Raw genomic sequence first — 13,328 nt, 5'->3', positions numbered from 1 at the left:
GCCGCTGAGCCTGCGCGTCCGGAGCTGCGCTCCGCAACGGGAGAGGCCACAACAGTGAGAGGCCTGCGTACCGCAAAAAAAAAAAAAAAAAAAAAAAAAAAGAATGAGGGCAGAAGTGCCTCACAGAAGGGCACATGTGGATGAGGGAGTGCTGAGACTGTATTGCTTGGCCAGGAGAATCCTTCCTGGGCTTCTGACAGGTGCCTCCTGGCCTCACTCTCTCTGCAGTGTCTCTCATGGCTCCCAATCCCTCTTCTAACCAGCCAGTCCTCTGTCTGTGTCCATTTCCACTTCCTGACCCCAACTTGTTTATTTAACTCTCTCCTCTAAATTCTCATTGCTGGCTTTGGGATTCTGCACCTTGGCCTTTCCTCTCTGACCTGACCCTTTTCTGATGACTGGCCTTGTCTTTGCCCTGCCATCCACTCAGCCACTAGTGGCCCAGAGCTCCAGCCACATACTTTCTGGTCATTTTCCAGCCAGGCCTCTTGATTTGATGCTTTCAATCATAGATACATAATTTAAAAATGCCATCTCCCATTTCAATTTTGTTCACATAATTTAAAATTAAAATCAGAGAAAGACTATTTAGATGCAGACTATTTAAATATTGAAGGAAATCATTTTAATATCAATAATATATTAAGATCTCACACAAACTGTCAAGAAAAAGACAACCCAGGAAAAAACAGACAAGGATATAACTAAGCAATTCCCAGAAAAACAAACTCACATAGCCAATAAGCAAAGAAGATGCTCAACCTCATCAATATTAAGGGAAACACAACCTCGAATAATAATGATATCAACTTAAACGCATCAAACTGGATTTTTTAAAAGGTAAATACGTCGATAACTGGTATGGATAGAGGGAAAGGGTACTTTCATACTTTGCTTGCAAAACTGAAGTGTTACAAGTTTTTTGGAAAGCAATCTGGCAAGATCTGTTGAAGTTTATTAAATGCATATAACCGTCAACCCACTTATCCTTCCCTGAGGATTTAACCCAAAGAAACACGTATACCAAACATGTAAAGCTAAAAACATTTGAGACAATTTGTAATGCAAACAAATAAAAGGGGGAAAAAAGGCAATCAAGTGAATATCCATCCATGGGAGAACGGTGACAAAACTGTGCACATCCATGCCAGGGACTATTTGTACTTCTAAAGACAATGAACTGAGCTGCCCTAGGGTAGCTTGTAGGTAATTCCACAGAGTTGAATGAGGAAGGAGTGAATAATAAACAAACCCCTGGGTGTGTCAGGGGTGGAGATGGGAGACATATAGGTATGGAGAAAACTGTGAAAGGATACACACCAAGTTGTGAACAAAAGTTAGAAGTGAAAAGGCAAGGGAGAAGTAGAAAACAAGCAAAAAAGAAAAGAAAACTGAACTATATAGAACCTTAGCATATATGCTATGATCCCATTTATTATGTGTATGTATGTGTATATATGTATAAAAATTAGAGAAAAAAGTTATCTCTCTATTTAGAAACCTATACGGATACCCCTGATATATTAAGTAAAAAGCAAAAACAAAAGCAGCAAATTAATATTTATATTATGATTCTATCTTGGTAAAAGCAACTGAATCCCAGTATCTGTACACCTAACCTTGAGCAAGGTACAAGGCATGGAAAAGTTCACACAAGGCTGTCATTAGTTATGTCAGGAGACTGAGATTGGGGGGTGAGGTAGATAGAAAGGAGATAATCAACTCCTTCATGTATCTTGTATTATTTCACATGTTACAACAGCAAGTCTATAATTGGAAAGACACCAAATAAAGTAGTATGTTTCTATAATAATCCATCTTTAATAGTCTAGAAATGCCACTCTTTATGGGAAAAAACTCTAAAGCGAAAGGAATTTCAAATATTTACCACTCTATTTCCATCTTCTTGGGTAACTTGGATATGAAGTTGTTCAATATCTTTTAAAAAAGAAACAATAGTTTAACCTTCATGAAAAATATGAGTACTTTTTTTCACCTAACAGTTGTGAACATTTTTTTATAAAAGCAAAGCAGATTAAACAACTAGCTGAAAAACAGTGTTATCACAGATGGCAATCTCACAAGGCTCAAAACAAAACCCACCTTTCTCCACCCTCCCTTTAAGTCTGTTTCAAGTCCAGCATTTACTCTGCTCCTCAGTATCAACAATACATGAAGCATTTAACTCTTCTGCTCCCCTGGGTTCCCTTAACAAGTATTTCCCTCCCCTATACCATCAGTCTTACATAGGGCTAATAAGGGCTCATTTGGCAGGGTTTATCTTCAATTTCCAAATACCCAATACCTCTTTATATGAAAACATCAGATAGAAAACTCATTATGCCAGATATTAGGGGGAGGTATTTTTATAGGGGTCATTAACAGAACTCTGAACACTTTATTGATGTGCAGATGGTCTATTTTTCTCAGTAAGCGATTTAGATTCAGCCATATGTACCTTCTGCTGGTTCTAGTTACAGAAATGTGAAACAGATTATTGGGTAAGAGTATAGGAAGTGAACACAATCCTAACCCCTCAGACTTGTTCTTCTAATTATAAATCAGCACTTTCACCTTATAACATGAAAGACAGCTTACTAGATAAGATACACCAGTGAATTTTGTCCTTTCTCCACCCTTCCCCCGACTTGAAATCATCATTAAAGGATGTCCCAATCTTATCTGCCTCTATCTGAATTTGACCAAGTTAGTAAGTGTCCTCGAGTTCTGCCATGGAATTCTTCTAACTTCTAATGCCTTTCCCTCTGTCCATCCAAGCCTCTCTCCTTAAATCATGGTTATCCACTGTGACAGACATCTTAAAGAAGGATGGACTAAAGAAGGCAAAAATGACCTGCACAACTGTTCTACAAATATTCTACCATGTGCCCAAACTGGAAATCCATATATGCAGGAGCCCATCATATACTGAGGCAGAGCCTAAGAGAACAACAAGTAGAAACAGAAGGAAAGCCCTTCCACAGGAGTCCTAGGTCTCCAATGGACATCAAAGGGCAGTGGACCCTCAGCACTGGTGAGTGGACAGCTAGAAGATTCATCACGCCCTTCCTACGCTTCACTGGGAGATGCACCGTTCATGAAGTCCTCAGGATATACTTACATTTCTCTTCTGAAATCAGTAGCAGATGATTCTCTGGTAGCGGGTGACTTTCAACATGTGGGTAGAGGAACTGTAAAAAGGAAATTGATCAAAATCATAAGCAACTACCTTGCGTACACAATTATTTCAAAAGTTGTGTTTGATCACTGTACTACTACAGACCACAGAAGGGACTGGGAACCACAGAATAGTTTAGGCGAATCACATTCACACACACACTTTACAGATGGAAGCAAGGAAGAAAAGGGAATGCTTTCAGGAGCTCAGTTTTCCAGCGGGGGATTGATCACAGGTCCAACACAATTCATTTAGACAGGCTAAAGTGTAAGCCGTTTCTAGGGATGGTGCTTCCTATTTGGCATATGGGATTCTGAAGCCAATCAGAAACAATGTAAATAACATTTGTACAGAAAGTTCTGTTTCACACGCACCAAAACAGAGTGACTGATATAATTTGTTGTGCAGCTAACCCTAGTATTTAATTTGAGAGCCAAGTAAATGTACTCTCCGTGACAACTTCCAAAGTCCCATATCCAAGAGAAAAAGCAAAACAGAACCAGGGACTTTCCAGGAAAGGATAGTGAATCACAGTGTGGCAACTGGGGGAGGATTTACCTCAAAGCACAGAACGACTGCCACTGGGAAGAAAAGGCTTGATCCCCCCGATGCCTCCTCCTCTGTGCCCACCCTTATTTGTCAGCCCACAGGACAAAGCAGGCAGCCAGAAACACAAGGCCTGACACTGTCAGCTGTGATAATGAGGGAAAACTGGCCATGGGATAACTCCAGTGACTTAATTCTTTCATCATCAAAAGGGTAACTATAAATCAGCACTTTCATTTTGCAACATGAAAGACAGCTTACTAGATAAGATCCACTGGTGAATTTTGGGTTTTCCCTCCAAACTTTAAAGCATACTGAAAGAACATAACTTTTCATGTCCCTGTTTTAAAGCCTGCAGCCTCTCTAAAGACTGGGAAAAATTTTGACAAAATATATTACCTGGTGTCCTAACTTTTCATAATGACAAATTAGAAATAGAACTTGTCAACTTGTTAAAAAATTAATTAATTTATTTTTATTTTTTGGCTGCACCATGCGGGATCTTAGTTCCCGGACCACGGATCGAACCTCTGCCCCCTGCAGTGGAAGGGTGGAGCCTTAACCACTGGACCACCAGGGAAGTCCCTAGAACTGGTCAACTTTTACAATTGCTTACAGTCAAGTTTCCCTTTCAGAAAAACAAAACTTTAACTATATACCATTCGTCACAGCAAAAAGCTCAAAACTGTAAAATAGACAGGAATGCAGAATTCAGCTACGAGAATAACATAGACCTTATTACCTGCTGATTTGTGAAATTGTGCACATCAAAAAGGATACTTTGGGGACTTCTCTGGCAGTCCAGTGGTTAAGACTTTGCCTTTCAATGCAGGGGGTGTGGGTTCAATCCCTGGCCGGGGAGCTAAGATCCCACATGCCTCTTGGCCAAAAAACCAAAACATAAAACAGAAGCAATATTGTAACAAATTCAATAAAGACTTTAAAAATGGTCCACATCAAAAAAAAAAAAACTCTTAAAAAAAAAAGGATACTTTGTGTACTGGGGTTGAGGAGAAGCAATGATGAGTGACACCACATAGATAATGGAAGAGCAAACACTCAGTGCCTCAAAATAAGGAGAAACTACAGATTTGGCCTCCCCTGGGTCTACAGAGGTAGCCAGGCCCTGCTGCCTTAGCACTGTGACCTGGACTAAGGTGCTGACCAGTTCTAAACCTTTGCCTGGTCTCTGTGAGGCAATCAGTGAAAATGTAATTTTAAAAGTTCCATTCAGGTGGTGGTTGTTTTTCTTTCTAATTTGAGGCAACCCTGAAGCAAGGCCTAGAAGTGAGAATATACATAGACAGGGTTCAGACAGAGCTCTACAAAAGTGTGCAACATTTTTTGGGGTTTTGTTTTGTTTTGTCTGCATTGTGAGTAGGAATCTATATAGATTAGATTATATCATATTAGAAAAATATTTATCTTGTAAATATCGAGCTAGACTCTGATTATTAATATTCGTTGATGGAAGGTATGTACTACAGGCATGTAGACGAATGTGTAGTTACCCAATGGAACTATCTGGAAGATGCAATCATGCTGGTGGGGAACTCTCCAAGGATCCCAGATTGGGATCCAGACCCCACTCACTACTGTCTTGCTGAAGTTCCTCCATGAAGGGGGTCAAAGCTGCACGTGTAGACTTAGGGAAATGTACTACTGGAAATCATCACGGACGTTCTGGTAAGAAAAAGGAGAGAGATCGCAGGGCACGACCAAACTCCATGGACAGTGAACAGCATTTCTCTAAAGGAGAGCAGAAGGGAGAGAGGAAGAAGGTGGGGATTTGCCATGGATGGAGGTTTGGAGGAGTTTCTCTCTCCAGAGGCCTAAGCCTGAGGAGCAGGGAGCAGGCCTAGGAACTGAGATGGGCCCACAAGATTAGTGCGGGTCTGCTTCATGTGGGTGGGGACTTTGCTTTTGGCCTACAGATGACATCATGCATCCTGTACTTTTAATTTTTTTAAATTAAGATAAAATGCACATAACACAACATTCACTATTCACAATTTTCACTATTAAGTATACAATTGAGTAATTTTTAATATATTCACAATGTAGTGCAACCATATACTTATAAAAACTTTTTCCTTCCTATACTCTAATTAGCTTTTAGTTGTCCTCATCCTTCAATAATATCTCCACTGCCTACACAGCCCTGGATAAAAATGCTAAGGAAACCAAAGTAACAGGCCAGGAAAGGGAAGTGTCCCACAGTCAGCCCTGCACTGATGACAACGTAAACAGGGTGGCTTCCTGGGGGAGGGAACACAGCTTAGGAGCTCCACACCAGGCCCTGTCTGGCAGGGAGCAGCGGCCCACAGAGACGCCAGGAGTGGTGGCGAAATGCACCGCTGTAAGGACTGGCTGACAGTGGACGACTGGGCACATGAGAGACAATCCCCTCTCCCAACACACACTGCAAGAGGGAGACCCACAGCCAGAGGCTGGGAGTGGGTGGGGGGAGGGAGAGGCTATACAAGGCAATTGTGCCTCAACCCTGCATGAATATAGATAGTTGATTCTCGTTCTCTGCGGCAGTTATGTTCCATAAAGTCACCAAAAACACTGAAAACTGAACCATTGCTCCCAAGGGGAATACAGGGATAGGAACGTGTGAGCCTCTAGTTACAACATTTTTGACAACAAATTAAAACAAAACTTGGTCTAATGTGTGTTCCTGTTTAAAAGACACTTTATTTCATATATGCTGTTGATTCGCTAGCACTGAACTCAGTCAACAGTACTATAAGCTAATGTCTAAATGAAGTTTATCTAATTAACACACGTGTTCTCTGAAAAGAATAGCGCAGCCTTCTTGCACTTAGGAGCATGAGACAGCACCTCAACAAGGCACTTGGGGGACATTTTAAACAGCAAAATCACCAAGAAAAGCCAAAGAGTGTGAAAAACATGGCACTAAGTTGACTGTGAAAACAACCTTTGTTTGCAGTCTGAGAACTGAATCAAGAAGGCAGTGTCACCTTGTTCTACCTCATCTGGGAACATGTGCATCAGGTGAAAATTTTTTCACTGCTTTGCCCCTGTCTGCAAATGACTGTGAAAGCACCATGAGTATTGATTTTGGGGTAACAAATAAATTTTAGTGGGTAGTAGAATTTGCAAATTCTATGTGCAAGTAATGAGAATTGACTATATCTAGTCTACTTGTGTTATACGCACAGTGCTTCTGCATCGATTCATAGAGTTGATAAATTCAGGGATTAATTATATAATTTAATCATAGGTATTTAATCTGTCAACTCTATGAACACATTAGAAAACCATTTTTAAACTTCCTTTAAATGTGTTTTGATATTCTATATTTTATCATGTAAAAACATTATAGTACTATTAGACAAACCATGATATAATAGAGACAGAGAGCTAGGTTTGAGTTTTGATTTTCATATTTGCAAAGGAAAAGCTGTTAATTCCAGCCATACTCATTCACTGGATTGCTTTGAGGAAAATGTGATAATGTGTGTGAAAGCACTTTGTAACACCACTGCCTATAGGTTTCATGCTTTTTGATTAATGAGATAAATGATAAAGATATGCTCACTTACCTGTACCCAAATATAGCTATCCACTGCTTTTAGAACCTTCACATTGTTAATGGGGTGGATCTCGACCAACAAAGTTAAGCACCTTGAACCTATAACGTAAAGGTCGCTTTTAGTAGCAAAGTCCAGAATATCACAAATTATCTCCTCCACATAGGTCTGAACTTTGGAAATGTAAAATGTATTACTTACTGTATTAGCTACTCCACAAACAAAAGTATTTGTCTTAAAATTGACTTTGAGACTTCTTAAAACTTAAAGAAAACATCATTGGACTTCCCTGGTGGCGCAGTGGTTAAGAATCTGCCTGCCAATGCAGGGGACACGGGTTCGAGCCCTGGTCTGGGAAGATCCCACATGCCGCGGAGCAACTAAGCCCATGCACCACAACTACTGAGCCTGTGCTCTAGAGCCCGCAAGCCACAACTACTGAGCCCGCATGCCACAACTACTGAAGCCCGCACGCCTAGAGCCCGTGCTCCACAAGAGAAGCCACCGCACTGAGAAGCTCGTTTGCTGCAACTAGAGAAAGCCCATGCACAGCAACGAAGACCCAATGCAGCTAAAAATAAAAATTAAATTAAATTAATTTAAAATATATATATATCATAAAGGAGAAGTCAATGTACACGGAATGAGGAACAAGTTCCTACCCATTCCTCAGACATTTTACCATCACTTCACTGGCCCTCTCAGCTTCTAAGTCTAAACAAATACAACTCAGTTCAGTGTCACTGCAATTCTGCAGCACAGTGGCAAACATTGTTTGCGTAGGAAAATATAAAGATATTTCTGATGCATGAATGTGTTACGGTTGACAGCAATTAGGACAGGGGCTTGGCCTCCCTCGGGAAGGGTTGCAGAGCTGCATGCATAAAGACTCACTTATTTCCTCAGTGCCACATCTGAGCTAATGTCATAAAAGAAAGCAATTAGGAGGAAGTGTTGGACACAGGCTAGAATGGGGATATCCAAATTTAGGCCAAACGTTCCCCTTCTCAGAAAAGGAGTTGCCTTATATTTGAGTCCTTATAATGACTAATATTCTCAGGTGCTTTCTCGGTGACTTTATTTATTTTTTTTTCATATGCATAAAACTATTTTTAAGTCTGGTGAAAGCCAACACATTGTCATTTATTTTTTATTTGAATTTTATTTTATTTATTTTTATACAACAGGTTCTTATTAGTTATCTATTTTATACATATTAGTGTATATATGTCAATGGCACTCTCCCGGTTCATCCCACCACCCCACCCCCGCTTGGTGCCCATACGTTTGTTCTCTACATCTGCATCTCTATTTCTGCCTTGCAAACTTGTTCACCTGTACCACTTTTCTACATTCCACATATATGTGTTAGTATGAGATATTTGTTTTTCTCTTTCTGACTTGGTGACTTTATTTTGAATAATAATTTACAATTTGGGGATGGTGCAGCAGCCTGGAATTGAATCAGTACCAGTTTTCACTATTTTCACTATTTAAGAAAGTAACCTAACAGCACTGCTTTATGTTAAGAAAAAGGAAAAAAAAAGGCAAAGAATATAAAACAATTTCTGGGATATTGCCTCACAATTTTGAGGACTGGATATCTCTGTAAACACACCTTTTTAGAGATTACTAAAAAAGCAAAGCAGTGAGTGAGTTATTATGTGGGATCACAAATACACAACGACAGAACAAATGAAAAACACATATTGCTTGGCTGACGGGTACTTGTAGCTTAGAATAAAAATCCAGTGACAGGATCATTCACAATTCAAAGGGGCTATATTTCTAATAACTGGGACAAGGTAAAGGTGAGGTACTTTGGGAATCTGCTTGATGACTCAAAAAATGGCTCTAAGAATAAGAGAGAGATTGGTGTCAAAGATACTTGTGGAGGGGCTTCCCTGGTGGCGCAGTGGTTGAGAGTCTGCCTGCCGATGCAGGGGACGTGGGTTCGTGCCCCGGTACGGGAGGATCCCACATAACGCGGAGCTGCTGGGCCCGTGAGCCATGGCCGCTGAGCCCGTGCGTCCGGAGCCTGTGCTCCGCAACAGTGAGAGGCCCGTGTACCGCAAAAAAAAAAAAAAAAGATACTTGTGGAAAAAAATAGAATAAAAATGTTCTGTGAGAATGAGAAAAAAAGTAATTTTCCTTATTATGTTGTTTTAAGTGTATATAACTAGTTTAACATAGTAAATAGTAGAAGCTGATATTTGACTGTTTCATCTCTTGCCCTAAAAGCTTTTGGGGGAAAAAGATTTCTGGGGGGCAGGCAAGGGAATCGTCTCATTGGAAAAATAAGGAATCACTTTCTACTTGGCCTTTTTGTCAGTGAATCTGTTCCCAGATGAGATAACCAGCTATCAGCTAAATGCACTTCCCTTTAAAATGGGAGGATTATCAAGGTCAAAAACCATCTTCCTACACTAATTTTTTTCCTTCTTTGGGGCAGCCCAGATACTTAACTAATAAAAGTAGTTTAACGATAAGAGTAATTGTGCAAACAGGAATGTCTCTCAATAACATACCATGTGATTCCATAGTGTAGCAGCAAGCACTCTGGATTAGGATTCTAGAGACATCGGTTCTAGTTTAAAATCTGCCACTAACCTAATATATACTTTTCAGCACATCTTGAAGCTTTCCTAGGCCTTAGTGCTTTGGGGGCTTTTGTTGTTGTTGTTTTTGGCCGCACCCATGTGTGGCCTGCGGGATCTTCAGTTCCCTGCCCAGGGATCGAACCCAGGCCCTGGCAGTGAAAGCACCAAGTCCTAACCACTGGACCGTCAGGGAATTCCCAGTGCTTTTTTACAAAATAAAGTGGAAAACTACAGAATCAGATCATTTCTACAATCATTTTCATCCATAAAATGTGCTGATTCCATGAAGTGCTTAAAGTTGTCTCAAGAATTCAGAGAATCCAGTTATCAATGGAAACTGGGAGGGCATCACTGAAGGGCCAGATAGGTCCAGGCACGGGAAGGAGAGCGGCAGGATCAAAAGGGACAACACGGGGCTTCCCTGGTGGCGCAGTGGTTGAGAGTCCACCTGCCGATGCAGGGGACACGGGTTCGTGCCCCGATCCGGGAAGATCCCACATGCCGCCGAGCGGCTGGGCCCGTGAGCCACGGCCCCTGAGCCTGCGCGTCCGGAGGCTGTGCTCCGCAACGGGAGAGGCCACAACAGTGAGAGGCCCACATACCGCAAAAAAAAAAAAAAAAAAAAAAAAAAGGACAACATGGATGGACCTTAAGGGTACTATGCTAAGTGAAGTAAGTCAAACGAAGAACGAACTCACGCCATTTGCAGCAACATGGTTGGACCCAGAGATTATCGTATTAAGTGAAGTAAGTCAGACAGAGAAAGACAAACATATGATATCACTTATATGTGAAATCTAAAAAAATGATACAAATGAACTTATTTACAGAAAAGAAACAGACTCACAGACAGAAAACAAACTTACGGTTACCAGAGGGGAAGGAGCTGGGGAGGGATAAATTAGGAATTTGGGATTAACAGATACATACTACTACATATAAAATAGATAAACAACAAGGTCTTAGTGTACAGCACAGGGAACTATATTCAATACCTTGTAATAACCTTGTATAAAGGAAAAGAATCTGAAAAAATACATATTATGTATAACTGAATCACTTTGCTGTACACCAGAAACTAACACAACATTGTAAGTCAACTTTACTTTAATAAAAGACAAATACCGTATGGTCTCTCTTATATGTGGAATCAAAAAAACCAAACCAAACCAAAACCAAGCTTATAGAGACAGAGAACGGACTGGTGGTTGCTGGAGGTGGGGGTAGAGGAGGGGTGGGGAGAAATGGATGAACATTTTTGTTTTGTTTTGTTTAAAGTGAATTAAAAAAAATTTTTTTTAAAGCACAGGAATAGGCATGGCATTGGGAGGATGAAGAGTGAGCAAAAGAAAGAAGCTGGTCTGATGCAGGTGAAGGTACATGTTGTGAAACGGTGACAAAGTTGTAAGAGTCCAGTAGAATCTGGCTGTGAAGAAGCTCTGGTTATTAGAGCTCTGAAATCAAAGCACCTGCTGTACCTTGGGGCAAACATAACTCCACCAGGGAGAGTGAAAGGGGCACCTAAGCCTGGCCCCTGTGGAAGGTCATTTTCTAAATAAAACATTAAGTCTGCCACGGCCTCAGCCAATAAGAGAAGCACTGTTGACAAAAACCTTACTGTAAAGTATGTAGACCAAGGAACCCTATCTTGCTCATATGAGAGATGTTACAGTTTGTCTCATTTGCAATGGAAAAATCTCATTATAAGCAACAGAGTGTTAATACCTTGAGGCAAACTACATTTTATAATCAAATGGCTTATCAGGTTATTCAGGGACAGATAAAATAAGTCTTTGCAAAAGGCAAAACATTTGCAAAATATTTGTTCAAAGGACAAATCATTACAATAGATACTATAGGTCTTTCTGGTCACATAATTTCTGAAATCTTAACTGAACAAAAGGCCTCGTAAGTGTCTCCATGATCTGTCTGCACCTTACCCTCATTTCCCGCTGGCCTCAGTTCCCACCACTTTGCCGCTGTTCATGCCACTCCAGCCTCATTGACCTCACTATCCTTGAACAGTGAGTCTACCAAGTACTCTGGCCTCAGGGCCTTTGCGCTGGCTGTTCGTTCTGCCAGAAATGTGCTTCCCCGTGGCGCACGCTTGCTCGCTCCTTTCAGATCTCTGCTTAAACTCTCCTTTAATAGTGTTTCCTAGGATCATCCCTCAAATAAACTAACTGGGCTCAAATACTTGCCTCAGACTTACTTACGGGGGAAACCCAAACTAAAACAAGAAGTCATCTCAGGGGACAGGATCACTTTAGCCACGAGGTGCTGGCACGAGGGAGTGGGGAGAGTGAAATAGGGAAGAAGGGTATGCAGTGTACGGGCACTGTCAATTGACTGACCACCTTGCATGGAATGCACCTCAGAATCATCCACTTGAGGGCTGGAAAGGGGGAGTATTCATCCTTCAGCTCCTTGTCCCCCGATTGGTCATGGCTTATCCTATTGGAAATCCTTTCTAAACATACTTCCAGGTGGTACACATGCAGCTGGTAAGCAGATTTTCCCAAGGGCTCTGGGCAAAAAGCGAGAAGTAGGTAGAGCAGCTGTGGTGAGGCACTGCCTGTCAAATTACATTTGGGCAGAGCTGGTTCTCAGTGTGGTGGCTGGTATAAAAGGTGAGCTAAGATAAAGTATGGGGTTTCCAATACAAAAATTAACACTATTCATTCTACTATTTTAAAAGATGTGATCAGATAATTTCACGAGAGGTACATCAAATTTTCAAAGCTTAGTAACGTTACCTGAATAGGATTTAATGTTGTAATCAAATCAAACTTACAATAAAGTTGGCCTGAAAGTACATTCTATGATATACATAATCGCCACTCTTCTGCATGACGATTAGGCATAGATGGTAAATATCATGTAAAGATTATAGTTTCTACTGGGTTTACCAACATAGTAAGGAACTTCTAAGGCTCAAACGAATAAGGTTTCAAAAAGAACTGGGAGGCACAGGGACCTAATCCAAGGTTCTGTACAGATGCCTAGCCTCATAATTGGGATGAACACAAGCAGCTATTAGCCCAGGATATCAGGCTCACATCCATTCCCTTGTTTTAGGAGTCAGAACACCAATGTTTTAGAACCTATCTTGCTTCAGCTAGTCCATTTCCATCATCTCTGAATTAAGCATTGCACCTAATTCTAAGAGGAGCAGAGGATGCTAAGAGGAGGACACGAGGTACTTCTCTGGTGACACAGTGGTTAAGAATCCGCCTGCCAATGCAAGGGACATGGGTCCGAGCCCTGGTCTGGGAAGATCCCACGTGCCACGGAGCAACTAAGCCCGTGCGCCACAACTACTGAGCCTGCGCTCTAGAGCCCGAGAGCCACAACTACTGAAGCCTGTGAGCCTAGAGCCCGGGCTCCGCAACAAAGACAAGCCACTGCAATGAGAAGCCCGCGCCCTACAACGAATAGTAGCCC

General features: G+C 41.3%; 1 protein-coding gene across 13 annotated transcripts in view; it reads right to left on the bottom strand.

The window, feature by feature from the left end:
* The window catches only part of GSAP (gamma-secretase activating protein), a 234,015-nt gene that overhangs the window by 201,472 nt on the left and 19,215 nt on the right, over nucleotides 1-13,328 (bottom strand). For all 13 annotated transcript variants that reach the window (XR_009542043.1, XR_009542040.1, XR_009542039.1 and 10 more), the window contains exons 6-8: nucleotides 7,297-7,385; nucleotides 3,122-3,191; nucleotides 1,889-1,938 (exon numbers count right to left, since the gene is read on the bottom strand). Coding sequence is in view for 1 of the 13 variants with exons in the window: in XM_060157225.1 (XP_060013208.1) it covers nucleotides 1,889-1,938; nucleotides 3,122-3,191; nucleotides 7,297-7,385 (209 nt within the window). In the remaining 12 variants the exon portion in view is untranslated. The remainder of the gene's footprint in view (nucleotides 1-1,888; nucleotides 1,939-3,121; nucleotides 3,192-7,296; nucleotides 7,386-13,328) is intronic.

Source organism: Lagenorhynchus albirostris, chromosome 8 (genome assembly GCF_949774975.1).
Source record: "Lagenorhynchus albirostris chromosome 8, mLagAlb1.1, whole genome shotgun sequence".
NCBI classification, from domain to species: domain Eukaryota; kingdom Metazoa; phylum Chordata; class Mammalia; order Artiodactyla; family Delphinidae; genus Lagenorhynchus; species Lagenorhynchus albirostris.
This window is presented reverse-complemented; position numbering and strand designations above follow the sequence as displayed.